At 37.5% G+C, this 25,183-nt stretch overlaps 3 protein-coding genes across 3 annotated transcripts; 2 read left to right on the forward strand and 1 right to left on the reverse strand.

The window, feature by feature from the left end:
- Nucleotides 1–3,568: 3,568 nt before the first annotated feature.
- LOC131798414 (small ribosomal subunit protein eS27) lies at nt 3,569–7,118 on the reverse strand. The gene is made up of 4 exons (XM_059116059.1): nt 7,058–7,118; nt 6,180–6,288; nt 5,226–5,336; nt 3,569–3,893 (listed from the first exon to the last, which is right to left on the reverse strand). Exons 1-4 carry the CDS (start codon nt 7,061–7,063, stop codon nt 3,865–3,867), a joined length of 255 nt encoding a protein of 84 aa, XP_058972042.1. The 5' UTR covers nt 7,064–7,118; the 3' UTR covers nt 3,569–3,864.
- Nucleotides 7,119–7,569: 451 nt separating this feature from the next.
- LOC136279390 (eukaryotic translation initiation factor 3 subunit A-like) lies at nt 7,570–9,592 on the forward strand. The gene is made up of 3 exons (XM_066163065.1): nt 7,570–7,623; nt 8,699–8,992; nt 9,053–9,592. The coding sequence occupies exons 1-3, from the start codon at nt 7,570–7,572 to the stop codon at nt 9,590–9,592; spliced, it is 888 nt and encodes a 295-aa protein (XP_066019162.1).
- Nucleotides 9,593–11,749: 2,157 nt separating this feature from the next.
- Nucleotides 11,750–23,944, forward strand: LOC131798446 (atos homolog protein A). Its single transcript, XM_059116092.2, has 14 exons — nt 11,750–11,928; nt 13,438–13,640; nt 14,447–14,589; nt 15,279–15,407; nt 16,381–16,954; nt 17,911–18,045; nt 18,368–18,429; nt 18,840–18,936; nt 19,129–19,173; nt 19,652–19,765; nt 20,231–20,305; nt 20,831–20,968; nt 21,386–21,420; nt 22,188–23,944. The coding sequence occupies exons 1-14, from the start codon at nt 11,913–11,915 to the stop codon at nt 22,345–22,347; spliced, it is 1,926 nt and encodes a 641-aa protein (XP_058972075.2). The 5' UTR covers nt 11,750–11,912; the 3' UTR covers nt 22,348–23,944.
- The last annotated feature ends 1,239 nt before the right edge of the window (nt 23,945–25,183 follow it).

Below are 25,183 nucleotides of genomic sequence, written 5' to 3' on the forward strand. Positions count from 1 at the left end.
GCGAAAAATGGTTGCGAGGGGCCGACCTTGCTACTATTTTTCATGCTCACAGAAGATGTAAAGCGCGTGTTTCAGTTCATATCAGACGAAAATAGCATCTATTAAAAGTCCGCTGACTTGTTCGAACTTGGGCGCAAGCCAGCATCTTGTAGCTCAAGTACTCACACAACATTGACACATTATCGTTTTTTTCTCCAATCCGGTTAAAGGAAGCCGTTGCTGTATGTGTATGCCTAAGTTCCACAGCAACAATACAATTTTTTAGAATGGTGTGATCTACTGTATTCATGAAGTTTTATCTCTCCTCATCGAGTAAGTTGAAAAATAACTTAAACAACGAGGCTAATTCAAGAGTCACCTTTTTTTTATCTCTCGTCCAACATGAAATACGAAATCTGAATAATGAAAAGTGCATTTGGTAAGGGAAATTCGAGATGCACAAAACAGTTGCTGTTCAGTAGTCTTTAAGATAAGAAAGAGCGGAAATTATTACAGGAAGTAGGAAAAAGTGGCCTGAAAGTGGCATGGTACTTTGTGAAGTAACGATTGGACTGCATAAATCTCCATTGCAGCAAGTGATGTTGCATTTCACTTTATAGCCTCCACCACTGATCTTTTGACACACTTTAAGTTGTTCCCTAGCATCGTCGCACATTTTCTTGGTAGCACAGCCGTAGAAATAGCTTTTAATCGAACCAACGCTAGCCTCGACTTCAGTGGAAATATTAGCGCAGTTGTCTGCTATTTCAGGACATTCAATCTTCTCGCTTGACTTGCCACAATCATACAGCGATGACGAGCTTAGGCAGTGATGGCATTTCAAACCGCTAACTGCGATAAAGGAGAAACAAACTACGCTTAATGTAAATAACAATTGTATGATCACCTGGAGTTTTGAAAGCTAAATTGACAAGAGTTTCCTCTCAAAAAAGCTTCTAGCGGGACGATTTTTGTCATGGGGACTCTGATTCCTCATTTCCTTCAGCCACTAAACGTTGATAGGGGAGTGCCTTCCCCCACAAAAAATGATTATAAAAGAAAGGAAACGCTAAATATCTCGCGGTGTTGACTAGATTTCCGCGCATGCCTGAGATTTCAGCATTGTGCATCCGGGACATAGAATTTTTGCGAGACTACATGCATGATCAATAACATGTATTTCGTTATTTAATGGTATTGCAAATAAGCTCCTGACGGACAATAATCAACTGATGCTTGTAATATCTCGAAAGTTCTAAAAATTACACTCCCATACAACTAATATAAAGGGCCTTTGGCGATAGCTCATTGCGTGACCTCCTCTTCGTTAACCCTTTAACTTATAGAAGTGATCACCATGAAACTTCTCCCTATAATCCTAGCATTATCCAGCAAATGGGTAATGAGAATATTCAAACTTATCAGTTAGAAGGTGTTGTCTTGATCTAACACCAAATTCTCATTACTAATTTACAAGGAAATATATAGCAGCTTGAGGGGAGAATTTACAATTTGATCTTGGGAGTTAAGCGGTTAACACGATAAGTTCGTCAGTTTCAACCAAATATATTCCTGGCTATGAAAACAGAAGCGGCAAGTTTACCCCTAACAAGTCATATGACCAAGTGTGACAAGGTTTTTTATAAGGAAAATAATTGGGTTTCATCAATTGAGTTCATGATGGAAATATGCTTTCGAAGAAACTCTCAGGGTGGCCAATTTACGTTGTCAACTGAATGATAAAGCCAGTTTATGTAGTTAGACTCCACCGACGCAACACCACACTTTCCTTAGAGACGTAGCCCGCTTGTTCATCTCCTATTTTAAAGAACGCTTTTAAAACTTAGCTTGTGCCCGTAAAACACGGAATGCGCTAACGGAAAGGGTCACGTAACACAGCGTAAACCAGGTCTCTTGGCAGTTTCGTTTTGTACTGTATTAATATTGTTAATCATTCATTGCAAGTTACTTCGGCCATTATTGAGATTTTTTTCAATAGAGCTATCATCAATAAATGTATTCGTCAGCGATTTTACTGAAGGAAAACGTGGATTTCTATATAAACTTAAACATGGTATCGAAACTTCAAGTGGAGCTGATCTGGGAGAGCACATAACTCGGGAGAGATTCAGACTAGAGAGCCATTGTATACAAGGGTGGGCCAAAACTTGCCCTACGAAAAACCAATCTCTCTCACTGCAAAAAATATGATCCAATACACCAATACATATTGAAAAAAGCTGACAAACCGTATGTTTAATTACGTAATCGGCTGAGCTCTAAATTCAACGCCTTCGACTTACCTGCAACGAGCGGAAGAATTAAACCCACTAACAGAATTGTGATGCGGCCAGTAATCTTCATGCTCATAAATAATTGACCAAAGCGAAATTTTGGAGCAGGAGGGTCTTAAATTGGACAGGATATGAACCTCAAAATCACAAAACGAGTCTCTCTCACTTCACCAAGTATGCTGAGTCACTCAAACAAACAAACGTAACGCAAGATTAAGCATCGCCAACATTCTTCTCCATTGTACTCCGGGACACTGTCATTGGCTTTAACTTGCCCATGAACAATATTTCTGAAGTAAACCAATAATTTCTCGTTTGTGCCATGGAGCGTTTTATGTTAGGCCTTTGATCATATGAATTTTAAGTAACCTTCTGTCTTAAATATGTTTTAGCTTGTTTGGATGTTAGAGGATGGTTAAAAGGTAATTGAAATATGATTTGTTTTGCTTTCGCGCCATGTGTTTTCAAATGTAAGGGTGAAAATTTCGTTTTAAACCCTTTAACTCCCAGAAGTGATTGACACGACACTTCTCTTTATAATATCCTCACATTATTCAGCAAACAGGTTATGAGAATACTCAAACTTATCAAGTGCAAGTTGTTATCTTGATCTAACATAAAATTCTTATAACTGATTTACAAGGAAATGTGTAGCAGCTAGTAGGGAGAATTAACATCAAGATCTTGGGAGTTTTAGGGTTAATTATACTTGAATCACTAATTTACAAGGAAATATGTTGCAGCTAGAGGGGAGAATTAACAATCAGATCTTGGGAGTTAAAGGGTTAAGTGAAAAGTAAAGTGGATGAACCCCGATGAACAATAATAGCATGCTTTACCCTTACAATAAAACCTTTCGACTTCCGGTGTAGCGAGAAAATGGTAACAAGGTTATGTAAGGGGACACGAAATAAACCCATACTTTAACTTGGAAGAGTGCTTTACATCCGATCGAGTGTGAAAAATTCTGCGGCTGAGAATCTGTAACTTAGAATCAAGTCCAGATAATCTCAGAAACAGAAAACCTAGGGAATGATTCTCAGGAATTTCTCGTGTAGACGGTCTAAAAGGATTCCCAAATATGACAATTTTAATCTTAGGTCGACAATGCAGTAGTGCAACACATCCCGGCCTAAGAAACCCAGGAGTGGCAATCAAGATGATAATAGCTACATATCTGCTGACACTTAATTGGCAATAAGAGGAACAAGGTTGCAAACCTTGGGCTTCTACACTTGCCTCTAGCTATCAGGCAGGATGCTACTGACAATAAGAACAAGAAACACACCACGACATAAATCAACACTGACTTTATTTATTTACAGAGGCAATGTCAGCGGCAAGATCATTTCTGTCTGAGCAACGACACCGCTGTTCTTACCAGTGAACAAAACTTAACCCTTCTCAACTCCACCCAACTTAAAGTGTAGTAACACTAACAGTTCCTTTGGTCTAAACACCTACATTACTTCTGAAAACAGGAAGCTCCAACAAGAGATTTGTTGTTAATTAAGCTAATAAAAAAAGACTTAAATCAGTGTTGATTTAAAGGTGCTTTTTCCTAATTCTGCAATATTCTTTGAAGAGGAATTCAATTCTGTTTCCTCCTGAAGGAGCAACCTAAAATAAAAATAAACAAACAGTGAAACAGACATTAAAATCAAGCAGCCCAACAACAAAGACAAATGCTTAAGTTACAGGTATTAGCCTTGTAACCCTTTAAATCCCATAAGTGACTGAGAAAGATTTTCTCCTTACAATATCAATACAATATCAAGCAAACAAGTGATGGGAATGAAGAAAATATCAGTTAGGGGATTTATAGCTGATCCAAGACCAAATTTGCCACAATAATATCAGAAATTGTATGGTAGATGGAAAAGAAAATCACTAATGAGACATTGGGAGTAAAGGGGTTCAGGCCAGGTGGCCCTTAACTGCCAGTGCTTATTTCCAGTTTCTGAAATACTCAGTTACAAGGAGTGTGTCCACTCTTTTTGGATGTCATGGTCATCTTCAGAGCTCAGCAATTTTCCAGTTTACCTTATAGTTTGTGGTTACCCATTAATACCCCCAGGTGAAAAGATGTCTGATTCCCAAAAGACCCCAGAGTAACCCACTACAATTTCACTCTTTTGTCTAACATACCCATTAGAATTTGGGGAATTAAGGAGATAAACAATAAAAGAATGTGTCAATGAAGTTTAGAATTCTCTGAGTAAGACAACTAAAAAAAAAATCCTTGCCATCAGTTTAGAGAATTCTGTGGAGCTCTTAAATCCTTGGAGTAAAAGAAATAATTATTTCCTTATTATACCATTTAATTCTGTTGGCGATGAAACAGTAAAGGCTGGTTTCAAATGAGGTGAGATAACCAAGGATGGTCTCAAAACATAACACACTGACCAATAATAATGAGCTAGGAAAATACCAGACAAGTGCATTTAGTTAACCAAGAGATAGCACTTCTGGTCCAGTTTTACTCATCTAATCCCCTTTCAACTATTGCCATTTTTTTACATATTTTCCAAGAGTTCTATGTAGCATTGCAATAATTAACACTGAATCTGAATACCCAGTGGTTCATTTAGAGTTTGCAACTTTTAAGGCTTCACATGCAGACCTCTAACCAAACTATTTATGGACTTAATATGCACTTAATGACTAGTTAGAAAGGCTTGACATGAATATATTTTGCACAAGGTCTATTCTTCATGACCAAGAGCCAAACATTTTTTTCCATCATGATCTCTCTCTCTCTCTCGGATAAAGTATTTCTTCCTTCCTTCTTTCAGCTTACATCTGACAGGGTTATGCAGCTTTTTTTTTTTTTTTAGCACTGTTTGCCTGGTTAACCATGAACTTAGGATTTTTCCATCAATGTTTTTCATGAGGTCATATGATGACAATTTCTGTCTATAATTACAGCTAATGTTCAATGTTCATTCTAACCTTCTGTGAGTCTTGCTCTCCCTCCTGTAGGCTGACAGAGCACCATAGAACATGACACACACAGAACAACTGTCTGGGCATGGCTGAACACAGTTGTGATTTTGTAGCAACCTGTGGAAAAATAAGATGATTATTACTAAACTCTGTACAGGGCCCCAACTAAAAACAGAAATTTAGTCCCTAAAGATGTATACTGTGACTTTGGTCAGGGGTTAACAGTTTACTGCGCATGTTCTGAAACCTGGACCATTCAAGAAATGAAACATAATCAGTGCATTTGAAGGGCTTTTCAAACATACAAAAGTCCATTTTCCCAAACCTTTTTAATACCAATTTTATAAAGCTTTCAATTCCTTCACAAGGTTGTCATAAGAAACCAATAGGCAGCAGAAACCTACTGGTTACCAGACCTGCTTTTTTTGTGAGCATTAAAAGGTGCTTGAAGACCAAAATTTCATTTGACATTTAACACTGGTCACCTCAACATCACCAACCAACAAAAACGTTAAGATTTAATAGTTTTATTTTTGCCATTGTTCGATGGGAATGAAAACCTTTAAAATGTGCTGTTTTAGGTTAGCCTCCTGATTTCTATTTTATTACTTTGGTGGCTCAGATTCCAGTAAATGCATTGTTAAAACCAACTGCACATTTTTTTTACCGAACAAAACAGTATATAAGTCACAAGATTATCAAGCTACACCTTTTTGTCAAGACGCATTTCCCAGCCATAGTGTTAATGCCTGAGAAATATTAGTTTCAGCATGAGATTGAATCTGTTTGTGCAAGTCTCACACTCACTGCTTGAGGCTTGAGACCTCTGAATAAATACTACCATTTCATTGATCATTGCAATCTCTTACTTCTTCTTCAGTCATTTTATTTCCTACTGTTACCTAGTTACCTTTAGAAATAAATTTATCACTCTACATCACTACTTGCTAATGACTTCACCTGGACACTTCACATCCATGAAGTAGCTGTTTGGACTTTGAACAAGCCGTTTGAGTTTGTGCTTCCGTTTCTCTTCCTCAACAGAGGGATGCAAAAGATCCTTGAACAACTAAAGAACCAATTCATAACACAAAGTGAGATCCAGAATAACAGACAGTACCAATAGTTTTAAAAGGTGCCCAAAGGATTAAAATTAGCGGTGATTCTTATGCCTTTACTGACAAGCACCTTGATTGTCCCCAGTTTGCAAATTTCACAAAAAGTTCTTCATATACCAACTAAGCACATTTCCCACGATAACTTCACCATCTTGAACGAGGATCTAAATTACTCAGACTAACAATTACTAGCTAATAATCTAAAAATTTCCTGATGAAAGGTACTTTACAAGAAACTGTACCCTTATGTTGTCAAGCTAGCCGCCGTTTCCTTGTATGATTGTTATGCACGAAGTAAAAGAGTTAATAAATAGGAAATACTGGTGCCTTGGAAAGGAGCATTGTTCATTGCAGAAGGCTATTTACCCTTTGAAGATTTTTCAGTTCGTCCTAAGGACATCTCGAATAACCGATCTTAATCTACAATCAACCATCTATACTACATGGTCCGACCAATACTTTCTGAAATCAAACACCAACGTTTCTCAAGGAGATCTATTCTCATAAAACATGGAGATAGTGCTTGTTTGAAAGTGAAAGTGCTGGTGGAGTTTCTAAAGAAGAGCTAAGTCATGATTGTTCTCGTGTTAACACTGCGACAATACACAATATTAACCCCGAAACTAGTGAAGTAAGTATTATACTAGATTATGGTAGTTATTTGGACATTCTCTGTGCATTTTTGGGGGCGAAATAGGGGCAGAATCGCCTGCTACTAACCGGCATGGTTTTGCCTTCGAATCAAGACCAAAAGAGAGAGAAACGTGCGCAGTGCCAAGACATATCAGGGGAGGCCGGGAAAAAATTTCAGGGCCACAGTTGCACAACGTGTTGCAATAAGGGACTGGGTACCACAACAAAGAAAATGAAGCTCATAGTGAATAGGGGAGTTTCAGTTTTAAGGTTACGTGTAGAAACAATGAATAAGTATTTTTGTTGTTAGCTTTAGGTAGATCTGATGGTTCAATTTGTGGACCAGATAACCTTAACTACGGTTTCTAAGTAAGAGTTTTCAGTTTTGCAAACGCGCCAATTAAGAATTTCTCACAGAGGTGAAGGTGTATATATAGTAGCGGATATTAACCGAGCTGCGAGACGGCGTGATTTTGTCTCATCGGCTGCTCGAAGGAGGATAGTACTTGCTGATCATTCTGTTGAACACATCCAAAATTGGATACAACAAGGTACTTATCTGAACAACTGGTCACTTGATCTATCAAATAAAGTTTCAGATGAACACATACCCTGGAACTACACCAATTGAGTTACCTTCCACTAGATACCTGGTATCCCCTCAAAAATGGAATGACACACTAGATAGGATCAGAACTTCTGACTTGAGACAAATTGAAGTTTAACTTTAAAAGTAATTTAGGTTTACGAATCAGTGAGTTTTTATGATTCATCACAATGTAAGTGTATTTTAAGTGGATTGCTGTACTTGGTGAGTATGAATTAAAGCATGCTAGTTTTATTTTATTTATCTCTGACATAACCTAGTAGCTTTCGGAGATATTAAATGCAAAGGAAATCTGAATCTGTTATTAGGCGCTTTTTTTCTCTGTTGTGTAGTATTGGTAAGTTGTAGGACCATAATGGTGTTGCACAGTAAGTATCTTTATTACGACAACAGTTATAATCATAATAACTATAATGATAAATCACGATGATAATAATAAATTGTCATAATAATAAGAATTTTCAAGCCTCCAAAAATATATATATTTCTAAAATATTCTAAGGTAAAAGAAAAGGTAAATGATATCTATGATAATAACAATAATAATAACAATGACAACAATAATGAAAATAATAATTATATGGGTTGTGGTTACACTAGCCCTTTTACCCATGGGTAAATAGCATTTGCGCATGGGCAAGGACATTTTTGTGCATAACCGCTTTCCCCGGACTGAAACTGCCCTAGGGTTATTTCCATAGATACATCAAAAAGAACAAAAGAATTTCCCACGACAGTTCCTGAACTGAAAAGTTCTGTTTATCTGCTCCCTGAGGCGGCTTGACCAATCATAAAGCAGAATGTAGCTAATATAGGAAATCGCCTGCAGTGTTTTGAAGTGACCTCCGATGTGCTTGGCTGATTTTTAGCCTTCTTCGGTGTCTTCTTACAAAAAACTGCTGGACTGTTATATTTATGGAGGACTGTCGTATAGCAGGCAGGAGAATCACTGACATTTAGCTTAATAGATCTCAATTTGTAACATCCATGTTGCTCTGTACTTTTCCTGCCAATTTGTCAGGTCAGTGAACTCATATCTAATTATATTTGACCCTGAAAAGGGGTAGTCTCTCATATAGCGGGTTCTGAAATAACTAATAATTAACTGATAGATATAGCAGAATGGTAAAGTGAGTGGGTACAGAGGGTCAGTGAACAGAGCGCACAGTGGACCAGTGAGTACAGAGGACCAGAGGAACAGTGGGAACAGAGGAATAGTGGGAATAGAGGACCAGTGGAACAGTAGGCACAGAGGACCAGAGAAACAGTGGGAACAGAGGACCAGTAGGAACAGAGGACCAGTGGGTACAGAGGACCAGAGGAACAGTGAGAACAGAAGACCGGTGGGAACAGAGGAACAGTGGGTCCAGAGGGCCAGAAGGTACAGAGGACCAGAGGGCACAGAAGACCAGTGGGTGAGAGGACCAGTGGGCACAGTGGACCTGAAGAACAGTGGGTGAGAGGACTGGTTGTAGAGAGGACCAGTGGGAACAGAGGACCAGAGGAACAGTAAGAACAGAGGACCAGTGGGTACAGAGGACCAGAGAAACAGTGGGCCCAGAGGACCAGAGGAACAGTGGGCCCAGAGGATCAGAGGACCAGTGGGTACAGAGGACCAGAGGACCAGTGGGTACAGAGGACCAGAGGAACAGTGGGAACAGAGGACCAGAGGACCAGTGGGTACAGAGGACCAGAGGACCAGTGGTTATAGAGGACCAGAAGAACAGTGGGAACAGAGAACCAGAGGACCAGTAAGTACAGAGGACCAGAAGACCAGAGGAACAGTGGGAACAGAGGACCAGTGGGTACAGAGGAGCAGAGGGTACAGAGGATCAGAGGAACAGTGGGAACAGAGGACCAGGGGAACAGTGGGTACAGAGGACCAGTGGGTACAGAGGACCAGTGGGTATAGAGGACCAGTGGGTACAGAGGACCAGAAGAACAGTTGGAACAGAGGACCAGAGGACCAGTGGGGACAGAGGACCAGTGGGTACAGAGGACCAGAGGAACAGTAGGATCAGAGGAACAGTGGGATCAGAGGACCAGTGGGTACAGAGGACCAGAGAAAAAAGTGGGAACAGAAGACATAAAGGCACCAGTTGGGACAGTGCCAGAAGACACCCAAAATTGTTGAAATCCTATGGCTGTATTTAAAGTTATTCATATAAGGTAGCAAATCATTTTTCAACTCTGAACCTTGTGTTTCTGTACTGTCAGAATATTATTTAATGTTTTTTTCCTTTCAGTCACAAGTCTAAAAGGCTGAGTTTAGGTGTAGGGCAAAATTTTTTCCCTATGCAAAATGTGAAAAATATTAAGCTTTTCTAGTTACCGCATCATATTCCCCTAAAGTTTAAGTGTTGAAGTTTTTTCAGACTTGTTGTAAAATATGTTTTATTATATAATCAATAAGGATGCTACAAACTTCCACCTTGTTCCAATCAAAGCAACTTAGCTATACCTTTTCCACTTAACAGACAATTTATTTGACCACAAACAAAGCTATTCCTTATTACTAACCAAATTATATAATAATTAAAAGCTTTCTCGTTTTTATGACAAAATCCCTAACCAGAACTTAAATCATACTTTTCTCCTTGAATATTTCAAATTGACACACTTTAGAATTGTTATATATCAGCTGGTAACTTCTTATAGAATGATCACTTTATGACACTCATCTCTATTGTTTGTATGTGCCATTGCAATCTGTAGCCAGGATTTCCCTGAGAGAATTCAAAGTTACAACAGGAGCCTATAAGTTCTCAGTGAAAATTTTTGTCTAAGGTAGCAGAGGGTAATAAATGTTCCCTCTCACAGAAAAATCTTCCTAGTAGGTATTCCATAACCTTATGATTTGACCCTTTCACTCCTCGTGGGAGTAATATGAATGCCCATAACACCAAAGCATTCAAAATTCACACAAATTATCAACTAAGGGATTGAGTTTGATTGGCCACCAAATTCTCAGATCCTAAACTACATGTAGAGAATGGCAAAGCAGTTTTACAATAGACAAAAGCTTTGTGTTCTGGCACCTAGGCCAAATCAATATTATCATCCTCTGGATCAATATGGTGTTCCTGGCAGAGTCGAGCCTTCTGTGGGTGCTTGTCTAGGAATTTGTTAAAAAGTTCCTCTGTACCCACTGTTCCTCTGGTCCTCTGTGCCCACTGTTCCTCTGTTCCCACTGTTCCTCTGCCCCTCTGTACCCACTGGTCCTCTGTGCCCACTGTTCCTCTGGTCTCACTGTTCCTCTGGTCCTCTGTACCCCATAGTCCTCTGTTGACTGATCCTCCGTACCCACTCATTTTACTCTCCTGCTACACCTATCTGTTAATTATTAGTTATTTCAGAACCCGGTATATGAGAGATTACCCCTGCAGGGAGTCTTTCACTCTGTAACCGCATCCCCAAGGGCAACATGAAACCTGAGCTTAACCAAACCCAAGCCATTTATCCTCCGTAAGGCCCCAAACCCAAGGTGTATGTAACCACGGCTATAGATTAATTGAAGGAAGGAAAGTTAAGAAGATTGTTGTGAAATTAACGTGACTTGCATTTGACCGAGTACTCGGTAACTCAAAGATACTCGTGACGAGTATAAGCCGAAGAGAGGCCCTTGCTTCAATGCGACTGTAGCTAAGCAACGCTATTAGAACAAGGACAAGTCTCTAAACAAACTGCAGGCCTACGTTGGTGGGGGTAACACAAGAGAATTGGTCACCGTAAGTAGTTCCTTAAGCTGACGTTTCGGCGACGAAGGGTCAACGGTTAAAATTTCAGCTCTCATAGAATTACCCTTATACCTGTACTGCATAAGTTCAGAGCCTTAAACTGAAATGAAGTAGAGGATATCCGGACTGAATATACCGTGGTAACGCAATCACTCTTTGGAATTTATTCACCGATCTTGCTGTTGATGTTTTCGTGAATCTCATATCTTTCAAGGCAATCGTCGTGACAGATGTAAAATGAGATATTTGTTTTAGTTATTTATTTTGTCGGGCAACAAGGCAAGACCTCAGGGATTGCACGTGTAGCTATTTTTAGCAGCCTTTCAAACTTCACTTCCGGCACGTGAACTCGTTATTGATGACAGAATCTACTCAGTGACGCGAACCAATCAGATTTCATAACTCCTCTAGAATCAGTTGTCTGGCTCTATGATATTCGAGCGCAAAACAGAAAAGTTTTTCTCTTGTCGCCGATTCCGCAATTTATGTCATTTCCTTCGCTAGTATAAATAAGTAAGAGTGTATTTAGCCGTACTTTCGCCCGTAAGATTACAAGGATGATTACCTTACTTTAGTTAACTTTGCGAGAAGAAAAATTATGAAGCCAAGTGAAGGTAAGTTTGTGAAGGTATTCCTATATTTTAAAGCAAATTGCTGACGTGTTTTGAAATGAAAGTTGTGCGGTCGAGATTTGCTGTTTTGATAAATTTTAAATTAGAATTCTCGTTTGAAATAGCTCTGTTTATGAATTAAGTTCGAGTAGTACTTAATTGGTTGGCACGATTCGCCTCGGCATTCGACCTTCAGTGAAAACTAATCTTTCGTTTAGTTGAGCCTCTGATGATTTTTCAACAAAGCCGAAGTTATTCATTACTTCACGAAGTTATGTTCGCTATCAGTAGGACAGTTCTTTACAATAACCATTATATGGAGCTGTAATTTGAATCGTCCATCACATAGAAAGAGTTACTAGTAAATTTCCTGTGTTGCACACTTCACTGGAATATACAGTGTGAACTTTGTTATGTAAATCTAGCAATACATGCTATCCTTTGTAACTGAAATATTCTTCGTCATATAAAATGCATGATTGTTGTCTGGTATAAACCTCAGCGTAAGGTTTTTGAGGGCTGTGCAATAAATAAAGCTTTCATGTTTCGGTTGTCTTAAGAACCTTGTCCAGAACGACTTGTTATTATTATTGGTTTTTTTTTTGTTTTTTTTTTTTTAACAAAAGGAACACAGTATTCATCTATCGTAGCCAAAGGAACTTGCATGTGGTAACAACAATAAAAAGTTTGAATCACGATTGGGCAATTTAAAATGAAATGTGACACAAAGAGAAATTTGCACTCTAGTTGTTCTCCATCTTAGAAATGTACCTATCAACATTTTAGGGCCCAAGATTAAAGCCATTTTTAGGATATCTGATCTTCATCTTTTAGTATGCACCCTCTATTGAAACATTAAACTTGAGTCTTAGCACAGGACACATCAACGAGCTTTTCTGGAAATGTTTTCAGGGCATGAAAGTACAAAATTTCTCCCTTGCATCATGAATTGGGTATTGATAGACTATGACCTCATGGGAAGGAATAGAAAGTACCCTTCTGGTCTTGGATTCTTTCACATTTCTTAATAATATGTTTTTTTAATTTTTTTATTGTTTTCATTTTGTAAGAATATAGAGAGGTAGTCCTCTGAGATGTTTAGTTAAAGCATGATCATTGTTTTGGTACAAAGGTCAAATTTATTAGTGTTTTTAATAAATGGTTCACTGCATTTGAACCTAGGTTCAAATATACAAAGGCTTTTGATTTTGTTTATTTTGTTAAGTTACATAACATGGCAAGGTCTAATGGAGGTATGATCTTAGTTCTATTATTGCTGTATACTTGACTTAATAATTTGTAGCTGTGAGAAGCCTGTATCAAAAGGAAAATAAAAAACCTGTTAACCGTTAATTAGTTATAGGACATTGACAAACTTAAATTTGGTATACTGCCAGTTGGAGCATTAGCCCTTTTTTAGGGCAAAGGTTTATTAGAAGGTTCAATTGGGATATAATGTTATTAAGAGAAAATACTCATCTAAAGTTTTTTCCAAATTTGTTTAATGTCAAGTTCTCACAGGAGCAGAAAGTGAGATTTCTGCTGAGGAAATGGAGTGTGAGATGCAGGCAAGAGAGTTCTTTGTGCACATTGGCATGCTTATACTGGAGGGGCGTACACCACAGTGTTCAGAGAAAGGCAGAGTGGAAGGACCTCATTGTTTGTCCTTTTTCAATGTTGTGCCTCATGTCTGTGACCAGAAAGGAAACTATAGTGTAAGTCAACCATTGTAGTGGGGCTTTTATTGAAAGTACAGCCTCAGTACCACAAAAAGTGTCCCCTAAACGGAGGCATCCTTTAAATACAGGTGCATGTTGGATGAGAGAAGATTAAGTAATTGCAGTTGACTCTCTCTTCATTGACCAGTCTTTTAAGCAACAGTTAATCCTTCAAGCATCCTTATTGTAAACATTCATTTTGTTTCTCAGTCTAGTACTGTTTCAAAAACTCCTGCTTTTACTTGACCTGTTTGACCTTTAAAAGCAATCACTGTAAGGATGTATATTGTCTCTATCATTTAGCAATTTTGTTGAAAGTCTTCTGAGGTGACCAGCTTTCAAGTATTTTCAGCAGTAACACATTTTGAAGTGAAAAGGTGCATGTTGCAAAAGCCAACAATGACTAATGCATGTTTTACTCAGAGAAACTGTATACTTGTACAGTTAATAGTGAAATAATAGATAATTGGTGGATTTGCTCTGTTTTTTGTCTTTTAATATTGATTTTCTCCTAAAGCTACGATATCCTCAAAGGGACCTCTTTTTCCTGCTCTAAATATGGTTGGCTGAGAGAGTTGACTGTGTTATGTGTAGATTTCATGTTCATTACTGGAAGTGTCTGCGAATAAAGATATCAAAAAGGATGGGTCTAACTGCACCTAGTGGCTGTGTTAAGATGTTCACTTAGATTAAGTGAGCTGCACTCTGTTTTCTCTTGATCATTTGTAGCAATATCAGTTTTACAATAAATTAAAAATTAAATCTAATGGCAAACTCTTTCCTGTCTTTGATTTTTGGTGCAGTGCCAGAAAGTATGTGAAAGAAAAGAAAAGATGAATGCTTTATGGGAGAACAGCTTTCCTCTGGTGATAAGTGTTTTGATAGAAGAACCTTCTCAGAATAGTTTGATTTTACTGGAAAGATGGACAGTGGAAGTAGTGAATGAGTAAGTAGCTTGCTGGTCGTAATGTGATGTTTAATTATGTAACTTTAGAAGCATTAATAATTATTAACCTACATGTAGAAGCATCTGTGTACTATGGCATGTAGTTAAAAAAAAAAGAGGGGAAAAAGTTTTGGATTCAAAGCAAATGAAACTATCAATTAAGGAAAGACAAATTCTCTTCTCTAAACTACCTGTGCACTGATAAAATCAATGATTGATTGTTGTTATTTTTAATAACACAATATAAATCTCCTTATTATTAGTTCTTTATTTGTTACTCAATTAAAAGTTACATAATTATGATCATGTTAACTCTTTCACCTCTGGGGTGTTTTCTTTCACAAGTAGATGAAGATACGAGGCCTTGGGCTTTGTCTTCAGATATAGTAAACATTTTATCCACTTGTCTTGAACATGCGCCAAAAAAAATTTTCAGTCCCCTTGAGAATTGCAATCCTAACACCTTCAGATTTCAAAGTATGGTGCTCTACCTCTCTGATACAGATTGGTGAATTAGTCTGTTTAGCAAATTGATATCACACAAACCAGCTACATACTGCAAGGATCAGTAGTTTTCAAAGTGTTTGTTTTTTGCCTAGTATAAGAAGGATGGTGAATACTGAGTGATGTTATTCAATTGAGCATGGGAAGGCAAAAAAAGTAATTAGTCATTCATTTTTTTATAACAGGTCAGATGTTGTTCATGGCCGTAGTGGTAGCATGCTCATGCAGGCCATAAGGTCACACATTCATTTCTCACAGCTGAGTGCCTGGTTAAGCAGAAGTAAAGGCTCCCTTCCTTCTAAAATCATTTACAGGTTGGTGAAACTTAAATCAAATGTTTAATCTACTACAAGATTAAAACTTTTTTCCTAAATAGTTTCATCGTCCCAAATAACGCCATGAGAAAGCCACTTTACCCAACAAACTTGGTACTGTTCCTCTTGACATGCACCTTTGTTTTTATCATGCCATATATACAAAAGAAATATTTTTATTAGTTGTTCCATTGGACACAGCACTCAGAAGCAGCTGTGTCATTTCACTCACTGCCCATCGTTCAGTGTGTCATTTTGTGGTTACCATGCATTCATCTTAGTGCATGTTTTCCAGTGGAGGGGCACATATACTAGTACATTTCTCAATGAAAACTCTGTTTTTATCACATGGCGCAAACTCCTTTGTTATGAGGGTGAAATCTCAAACAGGTGTCCAGCCACTAAACAACAAAGAAATTTAAGTCAACTTACCGTATTTATTCGCCTATAAGCCGAGCGATTTTTCCAACAAATTAAACTGAGAACAGGTAAATTCTCGCCAAGGTAGGGGGTTCGGCTTATAGCCGAGTATTTTCGCCAAAAAAAATTTACGGGTGCTTAACAAGATTCGAAATTTGACAACATGAAAAACTGGCCAATCAGAAGCGGTCATTCCCACGGTTTGTGTAAACATTGCAACACGATCTGACAGATATCAGCTGATCGTAATCTCTAGCGATCTAGAATGATCTATGTTTATTCATAACCTACTTTTTGGTTGCATGTTTCCCGAGAGGGAAGCTCCTTTTGTTTTCGGTTTATGTTAATTCATCTCAGTTAACGACACGCGTGGAGTACTTTGCAATTATTAGGTTTCGGCTTATAGCCGAATGTTTTGTGTTTATTTTTTATTTCAATGCAACAGCTGCTGACATGAAAAAGTTTAGGGTCTCGGCTTATAGCCGAGATTGGCTTATAGGCGAATAAATACGGTAATTGTGCATACATCAAAGTGTTTTTTTGCTATCTACAGAATATCTGAAACTGGAGAGGAATCCTCATCAACTAGCTTTCTTAAACATCCTGATCTGCATGTGTTTCCTTTGGCAAATCTCCATAGCAACAGAGCATTGCAAGTCAGTGTTCATTCACTACCAAGATGTGACATATTTAATTTTACGGATGAAATCCTGGCATCAAAGATCGATCAACTCAGTGCTGGTCATAAAGTGCACAAAAATGGACTGCAGGGCTCAGACTTAAGTGATGACTTGTTCACTTCTCCCTTGAAGAAGAAATCATGCATGAAAGAGCTTGAAACTAATAACCATTCACAGACATTAAATGGACATAATCGTACAAATAAACAAAACCGTTTGGACGTCACAAATCCCTCAACCAGCAGAACTTTTGATGATCAGATAGAAAGAAACTCTGACCAGAAAGTATTGATTTCCCCAAAGATGTCACAGGAAAGCTTGAAAAAGCGCTTTTTGAATATTAGAAGTCTTAGTGAAGGAACACCAGGAATGTCTCTACAGGCACAAACAAAACAATATGACTTAAATAAAATACACGAACCCACTCACAACATAGAAACAAAAAAGGTAAGTGTTTGTAGCATCCCAAGTTTTCAAAGCCAGTTACCGAAAGTTGGAGAAGATAGGGGCTATTTAAAGCAACACATGACAGCAAAATGTGCCTTTGGAAGTTCCCAAAACCTTAGTTTATTCTAATACATGAATTGAGTTAATATTTATTTATTTGACTCGTTAAAATTCATTGATTACCTGATAGCCAGATGACCTTTCAAGATTGTCTTGTGCCCTTTTGTCCTTTTTTCTGACCATCTTTCTATAAACAGGGCAATTTAGTATTATCAGCTGAGTTGATCATGTAAATTGGCCACTGTTAAGAGTTTCAAAGCTGACATTTCAAGCATTAGCCCTTCATCAGAGCAAATGATGAAGGGCTAACACTTGAAACATCAGCTTTGAAACTCTTTATGGTGGCCAATTTACATTATGAACTCAGTTGATAATACTAAATTTACCCCGTTTTACTCTCCCACTGATGCAGCACCACAGTTTTGTTGGAAACTCTCCCCCTTTAGTCATTTCTCAAAACAGTCATACATGCTGAGGGGTTAGTCCTCTAGGGAGTTTGCTTACTTATGCTTAAAATAGAAGTAAATGGTAAGGGTAAGGAATGGAACAGAATTTATAACATCTGTATATTACTCAAGTCAGACTCAGATGCTTTATAAACAGGGAGACCATACCTAAAATTGGCTAAAACTAAAGAAGTAAACGAGTGGTCTATTTCAAGCTAGGAGTGTGGCTCTTTCCTAAGGGTCTATAAAACATGTTGGTATTTGTTTGCTTTAATTGATTTTAAGATTTACATGCACCCTTAACTACACTTTAACAGTTGTTATGTTATGGGGCAAAACTGTTGTTTATGAGGCTTTGTCTGTTTAGTGAAACTGATTGAGTAGATGTGAAGTTTTTCGGAATTGAGGTGGCTTGCACTTTGCCTGACTAAAGGACTTAAATTTTAACAGAGTTGTGATACTCAGATCTCTTCAAGTATCCATATTCCCAAAGGAGTCATCCAAGCACTTAAGACTCAGCGTGTTGGGGCTGGTACTCTTCCCATCTTCAATTCAAGAACTGGTCTTCCGGTATCCTCAAGTCCAGTGAGTATGGCATGTCTGTTGTAACAGACTGGGAACATAATTCTTGATTCATGCATTATCTCAGTTAGCAATTACTGATTGAAATTACTTGACTTGTGGTTAGGTAGTATTGACTGAGAATGTTGTATGTGACTGTATTCATTATTCTTTCCTTGCAGTCATATGAATTGTTCAAGGATATGAACAACATTAATGTTTTAACTAGGAATTGTTTTATAGTGCACCAAATTCCTGGGACAAGCAAAAAAGGAGTAGGGTCACTAATTACGAAAATTTTCTTGCAGATTGTTGCATAGTTTGACTAATGCTTGTTTTTCATCAGGCTCCTCTGCGTCGATCGGCTACAGATTTGGACATTGAGGATGACTGTAGAGAACAAGTCAAGTAAGTGATTGATAGATAAAAAGATTGCCTGCAAATATGTAGTATGGTGATACAAAATGATATAGTGCATGATTATATGTACTAAAAAAGCTCAGCAATGCATGGAATGACTCATTCATAACTAGAAGTTGTTGTTAAAGATTAATTTTGAGAGAACAATGAGCTGCAAAATTCTCTAAGTGAGTTTGCTCTGACAATTCCTGATCGTGCACACCATCTACACCCATTCACACCCCACAGGGGAAAGGTTTGTCCCATACACCTCTGGTATGTACTCTGACTTGTCACTTGCATTCATTTGTCATGTGTCGCATGTCCAAATGGTAACCATTTACTGTGATAATGAGGAAAAGGGAATCATCAATTTTCATGCATTTTTGACATGTGCATGATCATTCTGTTCTGTTTAGTGGATTTTCAAACAACTCAAGTTCAAAAGACCTAACATCCATACTTAGCAAAAGTGCACCTGCTTCCACAACCCAGAGTCTCTTGGGAAACTTTGAGGTAAGCAACCATCTTAAAATTAATAATAATTTTGTGCCATAGTTTGTAAGTATCATGTTAAAAAATAACTGGTTGAATAACGTATTTGAACATCAATAAAATGTAATAATAAAATACTGATATTTTCTAGAAAACTAATCAGATACAAAATTGAAAATCAATGGCTATCAAAACTACACTTTTTTTATGTAGGAATCTGTGTTGAATGGTAGAATGGAGCCACTGGGAACTGTTGAGGTAATTTTCTCCTGGACATAATGTGAAATGTTCCTTAAGATTATGGTCTGTTACAGAATTAATATTTCATTCATCACTACCAGTAGTTGATATTATTATAATTATAACTATTTGAGGAAGACTCATTCAAAGCACATTTTACAAGTAAGGACTCAAGATAACTCTTAGCCTTGATTTGCTTGAATGCGTACAAGCTTTGGTTTGTGTTATCCTGCGTTTAGCCTGAACTTAGCCAGGATATAAAACAACTGTGTTAATAGGCTGAACAAATCCTATACTCAAGCCAGTACTATTTACATCTTGTTTTGTATTTTGGTAATAGCTGTGTGACTTTCCTTTTGAATTTAACATACTTTTTATAGAGAGTATAGTAGGTAAACTTACTACAACTAGGAAAACTGTCATACAGTACATTACATTTGACTCACAGACTGAGGAAATCTGACCTGATTTTTTTCTTGTACATGTATTACTGCAGGGTTTTACCGCAGAGTTAGGTGCCAGTGGAAGTTTCTGTCCTGCTCATGTCAAGCTGCCTGTGAAAGCTTCTTTCTTTAGCCTTTCTGATGACAATGCTCCTTCTCCTTATTTGGTGAGTATTTGCACCAATCTAGTTCTGCTATGCTTCATTATTGCTGGACTTGATTTTCAAGCTTTTTCCCAAAAAAAGAATTCACAGACTTACAGTTGTGCAAAAAATATCATTACATTGGACAGTAACTAGAACAGGAGCCACTTTGATTAGAAAATCTTGACAAAAAATGATCATCTTGTTTTTCTTTTTTTTAAGAAGGTTGCAAGAGCCATTTGATTGCATGTACTAGAGAAATGGTCAGAACATGTTTTTTGGTTTTAACTGGTAGATGCTAAATTAGTTTAGTTTAGGGGAACAGTTCTGTAAAATTTTATGAAATTAATTTCACAGAAAAATTAGATACAGCACCTCACAAATAAAATGATGATTTTACATGTGCAAAATTTGTTTAAAAGGTAACTATATTCTTACCTGCTTATGACAAAGAGCGAGAATTGGATGCAGTTTGTTTTTGTATTGCAGGGGTACATAAGTTTAAGTGATCCAAGTATTAGCCACAAAGGTTATCACATACCCAACAAGGGAACTGTACAGCTGGTAAGACAAAATGTTTGACAATAACAATTTCTTACAATTGTAGTCTCTGGAATTTACATGTTGATGTGAATGAATTAATATATCTTGCTATGTTGGATCTGTTAGTTGATTGTTCAGATGCTTGTTCGCTTAAACATCTACAATTAACTGGCTGTGCAATTGAGTTTTCCTGTTGAAACTTTGATATGATGATTGCAGGAAGCTTATAATAAATAAAGAAATTCAGAGGCCACTGATTCAGAAACTGATCTTATATTTTCAAGAGCGTAAAACTAATATTGAAGGTGATTTTATAAGGTTGTCATGTTGCCATAGTACTGTAATGCGTACAGAAAAGGTGTTTTGAAGTTTTGAAATTATCGAAGCAACATATAGGAAAATTTTGGTTGCAATGCCCTTCCGTTGCTCTGCTTTGAAAGGAATAAAACCTCCAAGGAAATGACATGGCATTTTAGGGCAGCAGTTTTCTCTGTTTCTTGGGGTGAGTGATGGTGACTTATTAATTCTTGTTTGATTTGACTTCAGACTCTGTTCAACCCAAACAAGACTGTGGTGAAAATGTTTGTAGTACTCTTTGACTTCAGTGATATGCCTCCCAGATCTCAAACATTTCTGCGTCAGAGAACGTTTTCTGTGTGGAGACACACTTGTCAATCAACTGAGGTGCGTACAGCCTTTGCTCTGTAGTGGTACGTACATTGCAAGGAGGGGTTGGGAGGAGATGGTCATGTGCTTGTAACTGGCACTTTTTGAAGTGGCAATCACCACTTTGAACTAATAATTTGCCTTTTTGTCTCTACACTTCTTTTAACTAGAGATTCACACCCTTGAAGTGACTCTTCTCCCTACTTTTTTGATTCTCAACTTTGGAGTTGCAATACCCACTCTGAAGTGGCAATCGCTATTTCAAAAGTGACAATGGATAGATCTAAATGTGACTGATGCATTTTTGGAGTATTTTTGAACCTGAGACACTGAGTGTTGGCTTATTTGTAATTATTTCATTGTAGCTTTAGGTGAAGGAGTGCAGAATAAGCTGATGTTGAGTTGATATTTTTTGTATTGTTACCATTGTTACAGGGTCGTAATTCCTTACACTATCTCATACACTTGAGGTTAGTTTTCTTTTTTTGTTACAATGTGGCATGAGAGACCTTCAGATTCTAGGACAGATACAAAGTATAAATAAGGGATGTTACAGGAGATAGAGTTTAACATGTAGTACTAGGTAAATTGTTGGTTTCTATTTTACCCAGAATAGCATGGTTTAGGTAGGTTTCTGTATCATGATGTGACTTCTAAAAAAAATATATTCTTGCTTTTGGCACTCCCCTCAGATAAGATTTTATGGTTGTACCAAACTGTGCACAATTTGCCATCTGACAAGTCTTCATTTAACAATCCCTGTAGAGTGTCCTAACCAAGTAAATAACTTACCAAATAGATCCCAGGTGGTCGTGCATCTGTGTTTAGTAATGGATCACAGATGATGTCAAAATGTGGTAAGAACAAGAATGTGGTACATGAGGCACAGCCTTAAGTTTCACTGATTTTCTTACCACACTTTAGATCTTCTGTGATTTATTACTGCACAGACCCATGGCAACATGGAGTCTGTTTGTTTTATTCGAGAAAGGAGCAAAGAATGATGGAGATGTTATGTATGGGTCTGTCCCCCAATAGGTCATAAGTAAGAAGCAATCATAAAGTGGCACATGTAATTTAGCTTATTACATGAAACTTAAACCTGGACTGTTACTTTGGTCTTTTCACTTTTTCCATATTCTTTTTGAACTTTGTTCGAACAAGACAACTATAATCCCTTGTTAAAAGTAGCACAACATTATGTATTAAAAAGAGAGCTCTTTTTTATTTATTTCAGATTTGTAAGCTCCAAATCTGGCAGATTGTATCTTCATACAGACATCAGAGTAATATTTGCACGTCAACCCCCTGACCTCCCTAGTGGGGTGAAATTTTGTACAGTGACCGATGGACCAACAGAACCTCGTTACACACAATACAATTATAAATTAGTATGAAGAGTAGTTCTAGCTTGCTTAATTTATTATAAATATAAAAAATTAATAATGATTTATATTTGTTAAAAATTTGTAGCAATTACTTTCTGAAATGTTGCTGTAGTCATGGTAACCAATCACAAGAGATTCTAATCAGTTTGTTTTTTTTCTTATTTTCGAGCATATTATCGATAAAATGTGCATAGAATTTACAGTTAATGGAATAGTTTAGGATCCAGTCATCATTTATTGCCTGAGGGGGGGGCACACATAGTTTTCAGGGGAGAGAGAGGGGGGATCAGTCGTCGCCAACAGAGTATAAAGGGTGGACCTTAGAAATTGACTGGAGACCATAAGAACATCACAGAGCCTTACAGGGGTGGGGCGGTAATGAAATCGCGTCAATTTTTTCGTGACACGGCTTAAATCCTCTGACCCCTCCCCGGGCGATAAATAATGATTGGCTCCTGATATTATTTCAAAAGTATTAGGGGTTGGTTGTGCTACTGTGAACAATCCACACACTATTTGGAATATAGGTGCTCAAGTAATCAAACAATAGTTTGACCAGAGGCTGTAACAAATGACAAACAAACTGAGAGGATGGAGAGTATAAATGGGCTGTCGTTTTCCCTGTGAGTACTGAAAAATTTATGCTCGTCTCTTTCTCTGGATTTTGAAGCTTTTCTGTGAAAATGTTAAATATTTTAGGCAAAATTGAGATATTTATTGGCAAGATATAGAAAGGAAAGTTAGTGCTAAGTCATGTATATTTCAATGTAGGTATTTCAATTTACTCTAATCCAAAATATATAGGAAGGATGGGATGCGTTTGGACATGCTCCTCAATTCTCCCTTTTATTTCGCTGACTTCTTCCTTACCGGTGAGGTAAAAAGCGTATGTATCCAGAAAATACTAAAAGAAAGAATTTGTTTCAGTTAGAGCAGTTTACAAGATTTTGCCTTGCTGGTCTCCCTTAATGATCCAGAAAAATCGTACCTCTTTCTTGACCAGAGTGAGGTGATTTAAAACAACTGCGTCTTGTCGCTCGTGTTATTCCGCGCTTGAGACTACGAACTTACTTTGAGTTCTGGTTGGCTAAAGTGGTATTTATCTTTTGCTCTGATTGGATGATTTGATTACATCGGGTTTGCTATAGGTTTCATGGCGTTTTATCCTCGTGCAAACATGTCATATTTCACCTCGTGAAACTGGACTCAAAAACATGTATTTTTTTCATAGTTATCCAACACTGGATTATAACAAGCTTTTCCATATGAAATTAAATGACATACTATTTATTATTTTTGATACCAATTTTTTTGTTGCTTCCAAACCAGTTAGGTCATTCCAATTTTTTTCTATCACATACATATAACTCTTCGAATTATTGGTTTTTATTTTATTTTTGGTATTTGTATATAACAGCGCTACGTTTTAAAACAAGTAAAATATAAATTTATTTAAGAAGGATTTTAAGTCCTTCATAATAGCAGGAGCTAATTTTGGAATTAAGAAAAATATGAACGTAATGGCCGCATACCTTGAGATAGAGGAAAATTGTGTTGGTTAATTCTGTTGAGGGAATGAAGTAAAATTGCATTACATATTAAACTATTTAAGAATTCCTTGTCCGTGATATAGTTTTAGAACTAAATCATCAGTCTTTGAAATGTTTTTCAGTGTAAAACTAAATTCTTTGATGAGTGTTGTGTTCACAACTATTTTCAAGTATCTTTGTGGTTGAAAGTACTGATGGGACTACTGATCTTTGTTGAGACGTTGACTCATCAGTGTGCATTAACTATTAAATAATTAATGATGTATCAATAGATTGGCCTTCACGTTACCACCTAAAGTGATTTTTTTCTTGTTTGCTCTTTTCGGATCTACAACAGTTTTCAACTTTTTGACAATAAGAATCGACTAGCATCTTATTGCTCTAGTCACCCCTAAACCAGACGAAAATGACGGAAATGATCACCAACTAAGAAGCTCTTGATTCTTAAACAAGTTCTCCTTGTTAGCACCTTGGAAATGCACGGAGAACATTATGGAGAAAATGCATTCTGATATTGCGTAAACGGTGAACGATAACCGGTCTCTACATTTACAACTCCTCTTACCCAATCCCCACACATGACGCAGTCGGTATTTCTTATCCAAGCGATGTGTGCGATGCGTTTCACATGTGAAGCTAAGTTATGCATCACTCACGGAGGAGCGAAATCTAAGGGTATGAGATTCGAGGCGAAAATCACTGATTTCGCCCTGCGCAAACTGATCGTAGTCTTCGAGATATCAACACATTTCATTTCATTTAACGGATAATGTTCCATAATGAAGAGGTTACACATTACTTCTGAGTCTTTTTCTCTTTCTGCAAAATACTTCTACACCTTGGCTTCCATTTGATGTAAGTTTCATACAACAGGCTTCACATACCGTTTAAGTCAAATCACCACCGGTGGCGAGTTTGTTGTCGTGGCGAATCGACTGTTAAGCTGGTTATCATATGATTTCGTGTACACTTTGAGATAAATCAGCACGAGTAAAGCTAAAATGCTAGAAAATAAAAGAGGTGGAATGATAAATTCCTTATTCGATGGTTAATGTAATGGGAGCGGCATGTCATCATGCAACCCGTTCGGCTCCACGCGTGCTCCACTTGTACCAGTTTGAGGGCCACATACGATGGCACTCGCAGGGCCGGAAGAAGTTTTACAGTCCCTCGTGCTACGAGATTAGAAAAAGAGAAGAAAAAGAGAGCGAAGGTCGTACGATAAAATCCTTATTGAAAAAGTAAGGTCAGGCAGGACAAGAAGACGTTTGGCTCTCGGTCACGACGTAGAGAGC

This window comes from Pocillopora verrucosa, chromosome 1, assembly GCF_036669915.1.
Source record: "Pocillopora verrucosa isolate sample1 chromosome 1, ASM3666991v2, whole genome shotgun sequence".
Lineage (NCBI taxonomy): Eukaryota > Metazoa > Cnidaria > Anthozoa > Scleractinia > Pocilloporidae > Pocillopora > Pocillopora verrucosa.